This window comes from Oncorhynchus nerka, linkage group LG20, assembly GCF_034236695.1.
Source record: "Oncorhynchus nerka isolate Pitt River linkage group LG20, Oner_Uvic_2.0, whole genome shotgun sequence".
Taxonomy (NCBI): Eukaryota; Metazoa; Chordata; class Actinopteri; order Salmoniformes; family Salmonidae; genus Oncorhynchus; species Oncorhynchus nerka.
The window spans coordinates 13192705-13210602 of NC_088415.1; the positions used below are offsets into that span (position 1 = coordinate 13192705).

Below are 17898 nucleotides of genomic sequence, written 5' to 3' on the forward strand. Positions count from 1 at the left end.
TAGAGACGGGTCGGTTGGTTAGAGACGGGTCTGTTGGTTAGAGTGACGGGTCTGTTGGTTAGAGACAGGTCTGTTGGTTAGTGACGGGTCTGTTGGTTAGAGACGGGTCTGTTGGTTAGAGACGGGTCTGTTGGTTAGAGTGACGGGTCTGTTGGTTAGAGACAGGTCTGTTGGTTAGTGACGGGTCTGTTGGTTAGAGACAGGTCTGTTGGTTAGAGACGGGTCTGTTGGTTAGAGACGGGTCTGTTGGTTAGAGACGGGTCTGTTGATTAGAGTGACGGGTCTGTTGGTTAGAGACGGGTCTGTTGGTTAGAGACGGGTCTGTTGGTTAGAGACGGGTCTGTTGGTTAGACATTTACATTACATTTAAGTCATTTAGCAGACGCTCTTATCCAGAGCGACTTACAAATTGGTGCATTCACCTTATGACATCCAGTGGAACAGCCACTTTACAATAGTGCATCTAAATCTTTTAAGGGGGGGGGGGTGGGAAGGATTACTTTATCCTATCCTAGGTATTCCTTAAAGAGGTGGGGTTTCAGATGTCTCCCCGGAAGGTGGTGATTGACTCCGCTGTCCTGGCGTCGTGAGGGAGTTTGTTCCACCATTGGGGGGCCAGAGCAGCGAACAGTTTTGACTGGGTTAGAGACGGGTCTGTTGGTTAGAGACGGGTCTGTTGGTTAGAGACGGGTCTGTTGGTTAGAGACGGGTCTGTTGGTTAGAGACGGGTCTGGGTACACTCCAACTCCCTCACAAGGCAGACTAGATGTTTCATGGATACACCCTAACACCTCTCTTGTTTAGAAGAGTGACATTTAAATTCAAAACAAAATATAGTAATTGAATCTCGGGATTTAATGGTAACCTTTTTATATTGAAATTCAATTCATCATTATTTATGTTATGACACATTGAAAGCATAATCCCTTTGTGGATTGATACTGAAGAGGTACAGTTGTGTGGTTGATGCATAATGAGTTTAAAGATCAAAGGGGCACAGTGCTTATTTGGGTTGAGGCTCTGTACAGATGGACAATTATTGCAAAATGGACATTTAAGTATAAGGATTGTATTTATATTGGTACAACTGTTTGGTCTGGGTTCTAAATACCATTCAAACGTGGTCAACTTCAAAGTTTCCTTTGTGAGGAACCTCTTTGTTTTGTATTTTTGAAGCTCAGACTTTTAAGCAGTTCACCCAAGCTGTGACACAAATAGATGTAGCATACCGTGCCTTTACAGCCTGTGCTGCTCAATATCTAAGTTGTGTGTGTTGTGTGTCTTGACAGGTATAAAAAAGGGACCACCATACAAGGGCTAGAAACGCCTAAGACTCTAACTTTTCCATTCAGAAGGCCTCTCAGACATCGGAGAAATCGACTACACTTAAGGTTTGGTTGTGCATTTGAGAGAGAGGGATAGAGAAACTAAGGGACAAAGAGAGCCATCCCATAATCAAAGTTGGAGAGCAACACTGCAAGGGAGAGAAAAAAAAGCAAGAGAAAAATGTGTCTATCTTGCATCTTCGGGGAACATCATCACAATTTAATAGGAATTTGAAAACCACAGCACTGCAACCAATCTGTCTTCTGAGAGAGGCGAGGCAGCAAGCAAAGGCCGGAGACTTCAACCACTAGTTCTCTGGAAGTCTGTTTAAACACGACTGAAAAGCCATATACAGTATTGTTCTACAATATCACTGTGCTATTACTTAGATGAGAGGTCAATAGTCTGATGTTTTATGAATCAGAGTAAGTTTTCCTGAACTATTCCAATGGCCTGACCTTTGTTCAGTCCACAACTGCCGTGACCCTTTTCTTTGACAATGAAAACACTGTCATCTCTCTCCCGGCATCACTTCTCCCTCTCCTGTTGAAACTGATGCACAAACAAATTGACAGACTGGGAATGGAGGCAAGCCAATCTGGTTGTTGAGGCCTTCAGTTCAGACGGATGATTAGATTGGATATACCTATCCTTTTCCTTCTGATCAGAGAAGACCAAGAAATAACCATCAAGTACCTAGAGACTCTCTGTACCATTACTCAACATCCCGTTTACTCCTGAAACATAAGCTACTAAACAAAATGGCTGCTGGAGTTGCAACATGGATGCCCTTTGCTCGGGCAGCAGCCGTGGGCTGGCTACCACTGGCCCAACAGACCATGCCCAAGCCTCCTGTGGACAAAACAAGTCGCAGTGATGAGATCCTGTTTGTTAATGTGAGTGGACTACGCTTCCAGACATGGAAGAACACATTGGACCGTTATCCGGACACCCTTCTAGGCAGCTCAGAAAAGGAGTTTTTCTACAATGAGGAAACTCAGGAATATTTCTTTGACAGGGATCCAGAGATGTTTCGCCATATTCTCAACTTTTTTAGAACAGGCAAGCTACACTATCCCCGACATGAATGCATTCAGGCCTTTGAGGAGGAGCTGGCTTTCTATGGCATAATACCTGAGATCATAGGTGACTGCTGTATGGAAGAGTACCGGGATCGTAAGAAGGAGAACCAGGAGCGTTTGGCTGAGGACACCGAGGCAGAGAATGCCGGAGACGCTCCCCTGCCCCCAGACGCCACGTTACGTGATAAGCTGTGGAGGGCCTTCGAGAACCCTCACACCTCCACCATGGCCCTGGTGTTCTACTACGTCACCGGCTTCTTCATCGCCGTGTCTGTTATTGCCAACGTTGTGGAAACGGTTCCCTGCCGACCACTCAAAGGGAGTATAAAGGACCTGCCGTGTGGTGAGAAGTTTTCTGTGGCCTTCTCTTGTTTGGACACGGCCTGTGTGCTTATTTTCTCCTGCGAGTACCTCATGAGGCTGTATGCTGCCCCCAGCCGCTGTGATTTTGCACGTTCGGTGATGAGCGTGATTGACGTGGTGGCCATCTTGCCCTTCTACATCGGCCTTGTCATGCCCGAGAACGAAGAAGTCAGCGGGGCCTTTGTTACCCTGCGAGTCTTCCGGGTGTTCCGAATCTTCAAGTTCTCCCGCCACTCTCAGGGCCTGCGCATCCTAGGCTGCACTCTGCAGGCCTGCGCCTCGGAGCTGGGCTTCCTCCTCTTCTCCCTCACCATGGCTGTCATCATCTTCGCCACCGTCATGTTCTATGCTGAGAAAGGCACCAAGGGAACCACGTTTTCCAGCATCCCCGCCTCCTTCTGGTACACCATTGTCACCATGACAACACTAGGGTAAGTGTTTGGATGTTGTTATACTACTTAACCTTTATATACTGCAAGAGCATCATCACCAGTTCCATATCGACTTCTACCACCCACATACTGTTGCATAGGCCTCCGAATATTTTACTTTGCTGCTCTGAATATGAAATGGGTGGGAGTATTCTCAGTAGAATCAATCGAGAAATGTCTTGGACTGTGAATGAGTAACTTTATAGCGCCAATCCCTTGTCGTCACCTCAGTGCTACACTGCTCTCAGGTGTCACACTCTCAAACACTCTCCCTGCAGGTGTGTTATGAATGGGGACGTAATGGGTTGTGTGCTGTGAATGGGAAATGAATGGGGTTCAGAAGAATTGACAGCCCACTCCAGGCACTTGATGTAAACGACCAGGGTTTAACAATAATGATTGTAGTTTGCATTTGAGATTGAGTAGTAAAAAAATTCTGCAGCATGTTTTATTTGACATAAGGTTTATCATTATGTAATAATAGTACTCTGGGCTGTAGATAAGATACTGAATGTTGTATTCCAGTTCCCCAATGTGGGGAACCTGTCACATCATTTCATTTAGTTTGCAAACATGTAACCATTGCTAATGAATGCGGATTTTAACATATTAAAATACTACAAAAAATATTTTTGTAAATAAGAGCAGCGGTTGGCAGATGAGTATCATGCTGTGGTGGAGGGGAATGAAATATGCAGAGTGAGTGCAGGAAAATAGATATTTAAGGGACCTCAGATGAGCTGCACGCTGTTTCAAACGGTCCTTCATCAGACTACCACTGCAGCAGAGAGTACATGTTGTTTTGGTGACTGAGGACTCATCTGTTGGAATATTACAAGACAGCAACGACAGTAACCCAGTGAGCCGTGGTCCTCGCCCTGTCTTCACCCAGGCCTCTTCAATACACCCACTTTTCAACCTTTCACCCGGCTTGTTTTTATGGCAATCCCCCCAGGCCATTAAACTCAAATCAGTATGTGTCCAAGCACTAAATGGGCTCAATTAACGCAGCACATAAGCTTTTACTACTGTCTCCATTTTGCCTGACAAACTTCATCCTCCATTATGATTTCAGCTTCGAACCAATTTGACTCTGAGACTATCAATGTGTTAATATGTAGAGAGATTTAATGTACCGTGACACCATAAAACTTCATGCAATCTCCTTGATTTCCTCTGTAGAATTACAAAGTCATCCAGTTGTAAAATATCTGTGTTTGCAAATTTCCTGGAATGGATTAGAAACTGAATGTGTGGTTTTGGCCTTTTTAATGTAAAAAGAAAGTAATTTAACTAGGCAAGTCAGTTAAGAACAAATTCTTGTTTCCAATGACGGTCTACCCCGGCCAAACGCAGACGACACTGGGCCAATTGTGCGCCGCCGTATGGGACTCCCAATCACAGCCAGATGTGATACAGCCTGGATTCAAACCAGGGACTGTAGTGAAACCTCTTACATTGAGATGCAGATCATTAGACCGCTATGCCACTCTGGAGCCCATGTAGTGCCTGTAGTGTGGTAACATATCTGTGTCCATCTTACCACAAGTCGAATGACATTATCTAGCGCCGGCTTACGACTGTAGCTTCACCCTTAGCTAATGATCTAGCAAGAGATGCTTGATGAGCCTCTACTGAAGTGTAGCAACCATGCTATCAACGGAGAAATGGGCTCTGTCAGACGGACTGCTCCAGGTTTCTGGCTGTCACCGCTACAACAGCATCTTTCCATTTGATTGATGGAGGTTGGAGGCTGTTTCAGTGTCAGCGTGCAAACGGTCAGAGCCAAAGAGATCAGAGAAGGGAGAGCTAGCTTGGCCCATTGTTTTTCTCGCGCCAGTGGAGGCTGGTGGGAGGAGCTATAGGAGGACGGGCTCATTGTAATGGCTGGAATGGAGTAAATGGAACAGTCACACATGTGGTTTACATGTTTGTGTTTGATTCCATTTATTCCATTCCAGCCATTACAGTGAGCCTGTCCTCCTATAACTCCTCCTACCAGCCTCCCCTGCGTGACACATGTATGTGTGATGTCAGGTGACCTGTTTTGACCTGGGTTTCTGCTATTGTGTGGAGGCTGCCTGAGAGTATGATGTAACAATGTAGATGCAGGGGCTTTCCTCGGCAGTGACATGTTTCTGCTTTTCAAGAATTGATTAACAGTTCAATGTCAGTCAATAGCAGGCCGGTGTTAAAGGCCCAGTGCAGTGTTTAATGTACACTGCACTGGGTGTGTACACTGCACTGAGTGTACAAAACATTTGGAACACATTTTGCCCTCATGACAGCCTCAATTCGTCTGGGCATGGACCCTACAAGGTGTCAAATGTTGATTCCAATGATTCCCACAGTTGTGTCAAGTTGGCTGGATGTCCTTTGGGTGGTGGACCATTCTTGATACACACGGGAAACTGTTGAGCGTGAAAGACCCAGCAGCGTTGTAGTTCTTGACACACTCAAACCGGTGAGCCAGGCACCTACTACCATAACCCGTTCAAAGGCACTTAAATCTTTTGTCTTGCTCATTCACCCTCTGAATGGCACACATACACAATCCATGTCTCACTTGTCTCGAGGCTTGAAAGTCCTTCTTTCACCCGTCTCCTCCCCTTCATCTACACTGTTTGAAGTGGATTTAACAAGTGACATCAATAAGGGATCATAGCTTTCACCTCGATTCACCTTCTTAGTCTTGGAGCGTGTGTGTAGAGTGCTGGTGTTCTTAATGTTTAGTCCACTCTGTGTATTTTCACACACTGAGGTTGGAATAATACTATGAAATTGAAAATGATAAAGCCCTTTTAGTGTAAGAGCTGTTTGAAAAGACCACCTGAAATTACTGCCTGTTTTGGTGGAATGAAGTTTTGTCCTGCCTGGTGACATCACCATTAATAAGAAAGAAAGTTCCTAACGTCTCTGCCATAAAGAGCTAGTTTTCAGTTTCTCCTCCCCACTCTGACCACTCCTAGACGGTCCTCGCTAAATTCTTGCGTGAGAAATTGCTCTCTGCTAAGAAAGCTATTTTAAACTTTAAAAAAACAAACATTTTAATTTAAAACAGTCACAGTAAGGTACTTATTTGTTGCCCAGAAATAATTTGATATATGAGACAAAAACGGCTGCCGTGGACCTTTTAACCACCATTTCAGATCAAAAGCTTTTCCTACTCATTCACAAGCAAATGACCATGACAGAGGGAAGGAACATGGGGATGGAGATACTGTGGTTATTCTATGTTATACAGTAAGCTGTTTATTATTGTGCAGTTATACAACAGAAAGAGAAGGTAAAGATACATTCTGGTATTATACTATAGTCTGCCGAGTTCCCAACAACCGGATGTTCCGGTTTTCAGGGGAAACGGAAAGAGAGCCTGTGACGTCACGTGACTTCAGCTTTTGGACGTTAAAAAGGTGACACTCCATCTTAACTCCTCCTCCACATTTAGTGGATTGGTTGAGCAGTGCAGAAGAGAACCATTCCATCTTAACTCCTCCTCCACATTTAGTGGATTGGTTGAGCAGTGCAGAAGAGAACCTCACCCAACAGTTTTTTTCTTCTCGTCAAGATCAGTATGTAGGGGACCTAGTTCCAGGTGTTTATTTTACACCTGCTACGTTAGGTTAGCATCTAATTTATCCTCTCAGGTTTGGAGCATGTCCGGGTTATATATACGACACCATCCTCCCAAAATCGCTCTTCCCTGCTCTCTCTCTTCCCTGCTCTCTCTCTTCCCTGCTCTCTCTTCCCTGCTCTCTCTTCCCTGCTCTCTCTTCCCTGCTCTCTCTTCCCTGCTCTCTCTTCCCTGCTCTCTCTCTTCCCTGCTCTCTCTTCCCTGCTCTCTCTCTTCCCTGCTCTCTCTCTTCCCTGCTCTCTCTCTTCCCTGCTCTCTCTCTTCCCTGCTCTCTCTCTTCCCTGCTCTCTCTTCCCTGCTCTCTCTCTTCCCTGCTCTCTCTTCCCTGCTCTCTCTTCCCTGCTCTCTCTCTTCCCTGCTCTCTCTCTTCCCCTGCTCTCTCTCTTCCCTGCTCTCTCTTCCCTGCTCTCTCTCTTCCCTGCTCTCTCTTCCCTGCTCTCTCTTCCCTGCTCTCTCTCTTCCCTGCTCTCTCTTCCCTGCTCTCTCTCTTCCCTGCTCTCTCTTCCCTGCTCTCTCTCTTCCCTGCTCTCTCTCTTCCCTGCTCTCTCTTCCCTGCTCTCTCTTCCCTGCTCTCTCTTCCTCTCTCTCTTCCCTGCTCTCTCTCTCCCTGCTCTTCCCTGCTCTCTCTTCCCTGCTCTCTCTCTTCCCTGCTCTCTCTTCCCTGCTCTCTCTCTTCCCTGCTCTCTCTCTTCCCTGCTCTCTCTCTTCCCTGCTCTCTCTTCCCTGCTCTCTCTCTTCCCTGCTCTCTCTCTTCCCTGCTCTCTCTCTTCCCTGCTCTCTCTCTTCCCTGCTCTCTCTCTTCCCTGCTCTCTCTCTTCCCTGCTCTCTCTCTTCCCTGCTCTCTCTCTTCCCTGCTCTCTCTTCCCTGCTCTCTCTCTTCCCTGCTCTCTCTTCCCTGCTCTCTCTTCCCTGCTCTCTCTTCCCTGCTCTCTCTCTTCCCTGCTCTCTCTCTTCCCTGCTCTCTCTCTTCCCTGCTCTCTCTTCCCTGCTCTCTCTCTTCCTCTCTCTCTTCCCTGCTCTCTCTCTTCCTGCTCTCTCTCTTCCCTGCTCTCTCTTCCCTGCTCTCTCTTCCCTGCTCTCTCCTTCCCTGCTCTCTCTCTTCCCTGCTCTCTCTTCCCTGCTCTCTCTCTTCCCTGCTCTCTCTTCCCTGCTCTCTCTCTTCCCTGCTCTCTCTCTTCCCTGCTCTCTCTCTTCCCTGCTCTCTCTCTTCCCTGCTCTCTCTCTTCCCTGCTCTCTCTTCCCTGCTCTCTCTTCCCTGCTCTCTCTCTTCCCTGCTCTCTCTTTCCCTCCCTCTCTCTCTCTTCCCTGCTCTCTCTCTTCCCTGCTCTCTCTCTCTCTCTTCCCTGCTCTCTCTCTTCCCTGCTCTCTCTCTTCCCTGCTCTCTCTCTTCCCTGCTCTCTCTTCCCTGCTCTCTCTCTCCTCTCTTCCCTGCTCTCTCTCTTCCCTGCTCTCTCTCTTCCCTGCTCTCTCTCTTCCCTGCTCTCTCTCTTCCCTGCTCTCTCTCTTCCCTGCTCTCTCTCTTCCCTGCTCTCTTCCCTGCTCTCTCTGCTCTCCTGCTCTCTCTCTTCCCTGCTCTCTCTCTTCCCTGCTCTCTCTCTTCCCTGCTCTCTCTCTTCCCTGCTCTCTCTCTTCCCTGCTCTCTCTCTTCCCTGCTCTCTCTTCCCTGCTCTCTCTTCCCTGCTCTCTCTTCCCTGCTCTCTCTCTTCCCTGCTCTCTCTCTTCCCTGCTCTCTCTTCCCTGCTCTCTCTCTTCCCTGCTCTCTCTCTTCCCTGCTCTCTCTCTTCCCTGCTCTCTCTCTTCCCTGCTCTCTCTTCCCTGCTCTCTCTCTTCCCTGCTCTCTCTTCCCTGCTCTCTCTCTTCCCTGCTCTCTCTCTCTCTTCCCTGCTCTCTCTCTTCCCTGCTCTCTCTTCCCTGCTCTCTCTCTCTCTCTTCCCTGCTCTCTCTCTTCCCTCTCTCTCTTCCCTGCTCTCTCTCTTCCCTGCTCTCTCTCTTCCCTGCTCTCTCTCTTCCCTGCTCTCTCTTCCCTGCTCTCTCTCTTCCCTGCTCTCTCTCTTCCCTGCTCTCTCTCTTCCCTGCTCTCTCTTCCCTGCTCTCTCTCTTCCCTGCTCTCTCTTCCCTGCTCTCTCTTCCCTGCTCTCTCTTCCCTGCTCTCTCTCTTCTTCCCTCTCTCTCTTCCTGCTCTCTCTCTTCCCTGCTCTCTCTCTTCCTGCTCTCTCTCTTCCCTGCTCTCTCTCTTCCCTGCTCTCTCTTCCCTGCTCTCTCTCTTCCCTGCTCTCTCTCTCTTCCCTGCTCTCTCTTCCCTGCTCTCTCTTCCTTCCCTGCTCTCTCTCTTCCCTGCTCTCTCTCTTCCCTGCTCTCTCTTCCCTGCTCTCTCTTCCCTGCTCTCTCTCTTCCCTGCTCTCTCTCTTCCCTGCTCTCTCTCTTCCCTGCTCTCTCTCTTCCCTGCTCTCTCTTCCCTGCTCTCTCTCTTCCCTGCTCTCTCTTCCCTGCTCTCTCTCTTCCCTGCTCTCTCTCTTCCCTGCTCTCTCTTCTTCCCTGCTCTCTCTTCCCTGCTCTCTCTCTCTCTCTCTCTTCCCTGCTCTCTCTCTTCCCTGCTCTCTCTTCCCTGCTCTCTCTTCCCTGCTCTCTCTCTTCCCTGCTCTCTCTCTTCCCTGCTCTCTCTCTTCCCTGCTCTCTCTTCCCTGCTCTCTCTCTTCCCTGCTCTCTCTCTTCCCTGCTCTCTCTCTTCCCTGCTCTCTCTTCCCTGCTCTCTCTCTTCCCTGCTCTCTCTCTTCCCTGCTCTCTCTCTTCCCTGCTCTCTCTCTTCCCTGCTCTCTCTTCTCTCTTCTCTTCCCTGCTCTCTCTCTTCCCTGCTCTCTCTTCCCTGCTCTCTCTTCCCTGCTCTCTCTCTTCCCTGCTCTCTCTCTTCCCTGCTCTCTCTCTTCCCTGCTCTCTCTCTTCTCTCTCTCTTCCCCTGCTCTCTCTTCCCTGCTCTCTCTCTTCCCTGCTCTCTCTCTTCCCTGCTCTCTCTTCCCTGCTCTCTCTTCCCTGCTCTCTCTCTTCCCTGCTCTCTCTCTTCCCTGCTCTCTCTTTCTCCTCTCTTCCCTCTCTCTTCCCTGCTCTCTCTTCCCTGCTCTCTCTTCCCTGCTCTCTCTCTTCCCTGCTCTCTCTCTTCCCTCTCTCTCTTCCTGCTCTCTCTTCCCTGCTCTCTCTTCCCTGCTCTCTCTCTTCCCTGCTCTCTCTCTTCCCTGCTCTCTCTCTTCCCTGCTCTCTCTCTTCCCTGCTCTCTCTTTTCCCTGCTCTCTCTTCCCTGCTCTCTCTCTTCCCTGCTCTCTCTTCTCTGCTCTCTCTCTTCCCTGCTCTCTCTCTTCCCTGCTCTCTCTCTTCCCTGCTCTCTCTTCCCTGCTCTCTCTCTTCCCTGCTCTCTCTTCCCTCTCTCTTCCCTGCTCTCTCTCTTCCCTGCTCTCTCTCTTCCCTGCTCTCTCTCTTCCCTGCTCTCTCTTCCCTGCTCTCTCTTCCCTGCTCTCTCTTCCCTGCTCTCTCTCTTCCCTGCTCTCTCTCTTCCCTGCTCTCTCTCTTCCCTGCTCTCTCTCTTCCCTGCTCTCTCTTCCCTGCTCTCTCTTCCCTGCTCTCTCTTCCCTCTCTCTCTTCCCTGCTCTCTCTCTTCCCTGCTCTCTCTCTTCCCTGCTCTCTCTTCTTCCTGCTCTCTCTCTTCCCTGCTCTCTCTCTTCCCTCTCTCTCTTCCCTGCTCTCTCTTCCCTCTCTCTCTTCCCTGCTCTCTCTCTTCCCTGCTCTCTCTCTTCCCTGCTCTCTCTCTTCCCTGCTCTCTCTCTTCCCTGCTCTCTCTTCCCTGCTCTCTCTCTTCCCTGCTCTCTCTCTTCCCTGCTCTCTCTCTTCCCTGCTCTCTCTTCCCTGCTCTCTCTCTTCCCTGCTCTCTCTCTTCCCTGCTCCCTCTCTTCCCTGCTCTCTCTTCCCTGCTCTCTCTCTCTCTCTCTTCCCTGCTCTCTCTCTTCCCTGCTCTCTCTTCCCTGCTCTCTCTCTTCCCTGCTCTCTCTTCCCTGCTCTCTCTCTTCCCTGCTCTCTCTCTTCCCTGCTCTTCCTTCCCTGCTCTCTCTTCCCTGCTCTCTCTCTTCCCTGCTCTCTCTCTTCCTGCTCTCTCTCTTCCCTGCTCTCTCTCTTCCCTCTCTCTCTTCCCTGCTCTCTCTTCCCTGCTCTCTCTCTTCCCTGCTCTTCTTCCTGCTCTCTCTTCCCTGCTCTCTCTCTTCCCTGCTCTCTCTTCCCTGCTCTCTCTCTTCCCTGCTCTCTCTTCCCTGCTCTCTCTCTTCCCTGCTCTCTCTCTCCCTCTCTCTCCCTGCTCTCTCTCTTCCCTGCTCTCTCTCTTCCCTGCTCTCTCTTCCTGCTCTCTCTCTTCCCTGCTCTCTCTTCCTGCTCTCTCTCTTCCCTGCTCTCTCTTCCCTGCTCTCTCTCTTCCTGCTCTCTCTCTCTTCCCTGCTCTCTCTCTTCCCTGCTCTCTCTCTTCCCTCTCTCTCTTCCTGCTCTCTCTCTTCCCTGCTCTCTCTCTTCCCTGCTCTCTCTTCCCTCTCTCTCTTCCCTGCTCTCTCTTCCCTGCTCTCTCTTCCCTGCTCTCTCTCTTCCTGCTCTCTCTCTTCCCTGCTCTCTCTCTTCTGCTCTCTTCTTCCCTGCTCTCTCTCTTCCCTGCTCTCTCTTCCCTCTCTCTTCCTCTCTCTCTTCCCTGCTCTCTCTCTTCCCTGCTCTCTCTCTTCCCTGCTCTCTCTCTTCCCTGCTCTCTCTTCCCTGCTCTCTCTCTTCCCTGCTCTCTCTCTTCCCTGCTCTCTCTTCCCTGCTCTCTCTCTTCCCTGCTCTCTCTCTTCCCTGCTCTCTCTTCCCTGCTCTCTCTCTTCCCTGCTCTCTCTCTTCCCTGCTCTCTCTCTCTTCCCTGCTCTCTCTCTTTCCCTGCTCTCTCTCTTCCCTGCTCTCTCTCTTCCCTGCTCTCTCTCTTCCCTGCTCTCTCTCTTCCCTGCTCTCTCTCTTCCCTGCTCTCTCTCTTCCCTGCTCTCTCTTCCCTGCTCTCTCTCTTCCCTGCTTCTCTCTCTTCTTCCCTGCTCTCTCTTCCTGCTCTCTCTTCTTCCCTGCTCTCTCTTCCCTGCTCTCTCTCTTCCCTGCTCTCTCTCTTCCCTGCTCTCTCTTCCCTGCTCTCTCTCTTCCCTGCTCTCTCTTCCCTGCTCTCTCTTCCCTGCTCTCTCTTCCCTGCTCTCTCTTCCCTGCTCTCTCTCTTCCCTGCTCTCTCTTCCCTGCTCTCTCTTCCCTGCTCTCTCTCTTCCCTGCTCTCTCTCTTCCCTGCTCTCTCTTCCCTGCTCTCTCTTCCCTGCTCTCTCTTCCCTGCTCTCTCTCTTCCCTGCTCTCTCTCTTCCCTGCTCTCTCTTCCCTGCTCTCTCTCTTCCCTGCTCTCTCTCTTCCCTGCTCTCTCTCTTCCCTGCTCTCTCTCTTCCTGCTCTCTCTCTTCCCTGCTCTCTCTCTCTTCCCTGCTCTCTCTCTTCCCTCTCTCTCTTCCCTGCTCTCTCTCTTCCCTGCTCTCTCTCTTCCCTGCTCTCTCTTCCCTCTCTCTTCCCTGCTCTCTCTTCCCTGCTCTCTCTCTTCCCTGCTCTCTCTCTCTCTCTTCCCTGCTCTCTCTTCCCTGCTCTCTCTCTTCCCTGCTCTCTCTCTTCCCTGCTCTCTCTCTTCCTGCTCTCTCTTCCCTGCTCTCTCTCTTCCCTGCTCTCTCTCTTCCCTGCTCTCTCTCTTCCCTGCTCTCTCTCTTCCCTGCTCTCTCTCTTCCCTGCTCTCTCTTCCCTGCTCTCTCTCTTCCCTGCTCTCTCTCTTCCCTGCTCTCTCTCTTCCCTGCTCTCTCTTCCCTGCTCTCTCTTCCCTGCTCTCTCTCTTCCTGCTCTCTCTTCCCTGCTCTCTCTCTTCCCTGCTCTCTCTCTTCCCTGCTCTCTCTTCCTGCTTCTCTCTCTTCCCTGCTCTCTCTCTTCCTGCTCTCTCTCTTCCTCTCCTCTTCCCTGCTCTCTCTCTTCCCTGCTCTCTCTTCCCTGCTCTTCCTTCCCTGCTCTCTCTTCCCTGCTCTCTCTCTTCCCTGTCTCTCTCTTCCCTGCTCTCTCTCTTCCCTGCTCTCTCTCTTCCCTGCTCTCTCTTCCCTGCTCTCTCTCTTCCCTGCTCTCTCTTCCCTGCTCTCTCTTCCCTGCTCTCTCTTCCCTGCTCTCTCTCTTCCCTGCTCTCTCTTCCCTGCTCTCTCTTCCCTGCTCTCTCTTCCCTTCCCTGCTCTCTCTTCCCTGCTCTCTCTCTTCCCTGCTCTCTCTTTCCTGCTCTCTCTTCCCTGCTCTCTCTCTTCCCTGCTCTCTCTCTTCCCTGCTCTCTCTTCCCTGCTCTCTCTTCCCTGCTCTCTCTTCCCTGCTCTCTCTCTTCCCTGCTCTCTCTTCCCTGCTCTCTCTTCCCTGCTCTCTCTCTTCCCTGCTCTCTCTTCCCTCTCTCTCTTCCCTGCTCTCTCTCTTCCCTGCTCTCTCTTTCCCTGCTCTCTCTTCCCTGCTCTCTCTCTTCCCTGCTCTCTCTTCCCTGCTCTCTCTCTTCCCTGCTCTCTCTTCCTTCTCCTTCCCTGCTCTCTCTTCCCTGCTCTCTCTCTTCCCTGCTCTCTCTCTTCCATGCTCTCTCTTCCCTTCTCTCTTCCCTGCTCTCTCTCTTCCCTGCTCTCTCTTCCCTGCTCTCTCTTCCCTGCTCTCTCTCTCTTCCCTGCTCTCTCTCTTCCCTGCTCTCTCTTCCCTGCTCTCTCTCTTCCCTGCTCTCTCTCTTCCCTGCTCTCTCTTCCCTGCTCTCTCTCTTCCCTGCTCTCTCTTCCCTGCTCTCTCTCTTCCCTGCTCTCTCTCTTCCCTGCTCTCTCTTCCCTGCTCTCTCTCTTCCCTGCTCTCTCTCTTCCCTGCTCTCTCTCTTCCCTGCTCTCTCTCTTCCCTGCTCTCTCTCTTCCCTGCTCTCTCTCTTCCCTGCTCTCTCTCTTCCTGCTCTCTCTCTTCCCTGCTCTCTCTCTTCCCTGCTCTCTCTTCCCTGCTCTCTCTCTTTCCTGCTCTCTCTTCCCTGCTCTCTCTCTCTTCCCTGCTCTCTCTCTTCCCTGCTCTCTCTTCCTGCTCTCTCTCTTCCTGCTCTCTCTTCCCTGCTCTCTCTTCCCTGCTCTCTCTCTTCCCTGCTCTCTCTTTCCTGCTCTCTCTCTTCCTGCTCTCTCTCTTCCCTGCTCTCTCTCTCTTCCCTGCTCTCTCTTCCTGCTCTCTCTTCCTGCTCTCTCTCTTCCCTGCTCTCTCTTTTCCCTGCTCTCTCTTCCCTGCTCTCTCTCTTCCCTGCTCTCTTCCTGCTCTCTCTCTTCCCTGCTCTCTCTTCCCTGCTCTCTCTCTTCCCTGCTCTCTCTCTTCTTCCCTGATCTCTCTCTTTTCTTCCCCTGCTCTCTCTCTTCCTGCTCTCTCTTCCCTGCTCTCTCTTCCCTGCTCTCTCTCTTCCCTGCTCTCTCTCTTCCTGCTCTCTCTCTTCCCTGCTCTCTCTCTTCCTGCTCTCTCTCTTCCCTGCTCTCTCTCTCTGCTCTCTCTCTTCCCTGCTCTCTCTTCCCTGCTCTCTCTCTTCCCTGCTCTCTCTCTTCCCTGCTCTCTCTTCCCTGCTCTCTCTCTCTCTTCCCTGCTCTCTCTCTTCCCTGCTTCTCTCTTCCCTGCTCTCTCTCTTCCCTGCTCTCTCTCTTCCCTGCTCTCTCTCTTTCCCTGCTCTCTCTCTTCCCTGCTCTCTCTTCCTCTCTCTCTTCCCTGCTCTCTCTTCCCTGCTCTCTCTCTTCCCTGCTCTCTCTTTTCCCTCTCTCTCTTCCCTGCTCTCTCTCTTCCCTGCTCTCTCTTCCCTGCTCTCTCTCTTCCCTGCTCTCTCTCTTCCCTGCTCTCTCTTCCCTGCTCTCTCTCTTCCCTGCTCTCTCTTCCCTCTCTCTCTTCCCTGCTCTCTCTCTTCCCTGCTCTCTCTCTTCCCTGCTCTCTCTCTTCCCTGCTCTCTCTTCCCTGCTCTCTCTTCCCTGCTCTCTCTCTTCCCTGCTCTCTTCTCTCTCTCTCTTCCCTGCTCTCTCTCTTCCCTGCTCTCTCTCTTCCCTGCTCTCTCTTCCCTGCTCTCTCTCTTCCCTCTGCTCTCTCTTCCTGCTCTCTCTCTTTGCTCTCTCTTCCCTGCTCTCTCTCTTCCCTGCTCTCTTCCCTGCTCTCTTCCCTGCTCTCTCTTCCCTTCCCTGCTCTCTCTCTCTTCCCTGCTCTCTCTCTTCCCTGCTCTCTCTTCCCTGCTCTCTCTCTTCCCTGCTCTCTCTTCCCTGCTCTCTCTCTTCCTGCTCTCTCTTCTTCCCTGCTCTCTCTTCTTCCCTGCTCTCTCTTCCCTGCTCTCTCTCTTCCCTCTCTTCCCTGCTCTCTCTCTTCCCTGCTCTCTCTTCCTGCTCTCTTCCCTCTCTCTCTTCCCTGCTCTCTCTCTTCCCTGCTCTCTCTCTCTTCTCCCTGCTCTCTCTCTTCTCTTCCCTGCTCTCTCTCTCTTCCCTGCTCTCTCTCTTCCCTGCTCTCTCTTCCCTGCTCTCTCTTCCTGCTCTCTCTCTTCCCTGCTCTCTCTCTTCCCTGCTCTCTCTTCCTGCTCTCTCTTCCCTGCTCTCTCTCTTCCCTGCTCTCTCTCTTCCCTGCTCTCTCTCTTCCCTGCTCTCTCTCTTCCCTGCTCTCTCTTCTGCTCTTCCCTGCTCTCTCTCTTCCCTGCTCTCTCTTCCCTGCTCTCTCTCTTCCCTGCTCTCTCTTCCCTGCTCTCTCTTTTCCCTGCTCTCTTCCTGCTTCCTCTCTTCCCTGCTCTCTCTTCCTGCTCTCTCTCTTCCTGCTCTCTCTCTTCCCTGCTCTCTCTCTTCCCTGCTCTCTCTCTTTCCCTCTCTTCCCTGCTCTCTCTCTTCCCTGCTCTCTCTCTTCCTGCTCTCTCTTCCCTGCTCTCTCTTTTCCCTGCTCTCTCTCTTCCCTGCTCTCTCTCTTCCCTGCTCTCTCTCTTCCTGCTCTCTCTTCCCCTGCTCTCTCTCTTCCCTGCTCTCTCTTCCCTGCTCTCTCTTCCCTGCTCTCTCTCTTCCCTGCTCTCTCTCTTCCCTGCTCTCTCTCTTCCCTGCTCTCTCTCTTCCCTGCTCTCTTTTTTCCCTGATGCATAATTATCCAAAACCCCTTATTCATGCCATTTCCTCTTGGAATGCTATCATAATTAATCTGAAGAGGAAAAAGGATTTGAAACTGCAAATCTCACATTCTCATGATAACTGTTACACTATTACAGAACTTATGTTTTCCTTTGATATGTTTTCATTTTCAATAATGATCTTAGATCTTTGATATTGTCAGAACAGACTGCTTTGAAGTAGCTTGATGTCCTTGAAACTGACCTTATTTTGTCTAGATATAGGCGACAGGTAGCCTAGTGGTTAAGAGAGTTGGGTCAATAACCAAAAGCTTGCTGGTTTGACTCCCCTGAGCCGACTAGATGAAAAATCTGACTATGTGCCCCTTTGAGCAAGGCACTTAACCCTAATTTCTGCTGTAAGTTGCTCTAAGAGTGTCAGCTAAATTATTCTAAATGTGAATGTCTAAACATGTACATACAGTATTGGGCTGTAGTAGAATGTGCATACCAAAGAGGAATCAAAACACATTATCATCCTGCCAAGGTTTGACTTTTTGAGAGTGGATCCGGGCAGAATTATAGACAGATGGAACCGTTCCCTAATAGTGTAAAGAACTGCTACTGCTCACAATAGAGCGGTACACAGTCATTCTTAATGGTAATTAAGCATTGTTTTCTACTGGTATGGTTATACATATTCCTGTAATGTATTCTCTATCTGTTCAGGCTCTGAGTAATGTACTCTCTATCTGTTCAAGCTAGACTCTGGGTAATGTATTCTCGATCTGTTCAGGCTAGACTCTGGGTAATGTATTCTCTATCTGTTCAGGCTAGACTCTAGGTAATGTATTCTCGATATGTTCAGGCTAGACTCTGGGTAATGTATTCTCTATCTGTTCAGGCTAGACTCTGGGTAATGTATTCTCTATCTGTTCAGGCTAGACTCTGGGTAATGTATTCTCTATATGTTCAGGCTAAACTCTGGGTAATGTAATCTCGATCTGTTCAGGCTAGACTCTGGGTAATGTATTCTCTATATGTTCAGGCTAAACTCTGGGTAATGTATTCTCTCTCTGTTCAGGCTAGACTCTGGGTAATGTATTCTCGATCTGTTCAGGCTAGACTCTGGGTAATGTATTCTCTATATGTTCAGGCTAAACTCTGGGTAATGTATTCTCTCTCTGTTCAGGCTAGACTCTGGGTAATGTATTCTCTATCTGTTCAGGCTAGACTCTGGGTAATGTATTCTCGATCTGTTCAGGCTAGACTCTGGGTAATGTATTCTCTATCTGTTCAGGCTAGACTCTGGGTAATGTATTCTCTATCTGTTCAGGCTAGACTCTGGGTAATGTATTCTCTATCTGTTCAGGCTAGACTCTGGGTAATGTATTCTCTATATGTTCAGGCTAAACTCTGGGTAATGTATTCTCTCTCTGTTCAGGCTAGACTCTGGGTAATGTATTCTCTATCTGTTCAGGCTAGACTCTGGGTAATGTATTCTCGATCTGTTCAGGCTAGACTCTGGGTAATGTATTCTCTATATGTTCAGGCTAAACTCTGGGTAATGTATTCTCTATCTGTTCAGGCTAGACTCTGGGTAATGTATTCTCTCTCTGTTCAGGCTAGACTCTGGGTAATGTATTCTCGATCTGTTCAGGCTAGACTCTGGGTAATGTATTCTCTATCTGTTCAGGCTAGAAGCTAGGTAATATGCTCACTGATGATAGCTCATTAAACATAATGCTTTAGTCTTCCTTTGCAGAAAGATTGCATGTAATGTAGCTATGCTGATCAAAGCAGTGGGAAAGACTTGTGGAGGCTCCAATAAGCACATTTTTCTATTTGTAATTACTTGACCATGTCTCTAAGGCAACTGACTTGATTCCTCATTAATAGGACTTCATCTCGGGGCCTCCCGGGT

At 50.0% G+C, this 17898-nt stretch overlaps 1 protein-coding gene across 1 annotated transcript in view; it reads left to right on the forward strand.

Moving 5' to 3' along the window:
* Nucleotides 1-1294: 1294 nt before the first annotated feature.
* The window catches only part of LOC115101963 (potassium voltage-gated channel subfamily D member 1), a 78399-nt gene continuing 61795 nt past the window's right edge, over nucleotides 1295-17898 (forward strand). The window contains exon 1 of the mRNA XM_065005248.1: nucleotides 1295-3202. Within this exon, the coding sequence (XP_064861320.1) occupies nucleotides 2088-3202 (1115 nt within the window). The 5' untranslated portion in view covers nucleotides 1295-2087. The remainder of the gene's footprint in view (nucleotides 3203-17898) is intronic.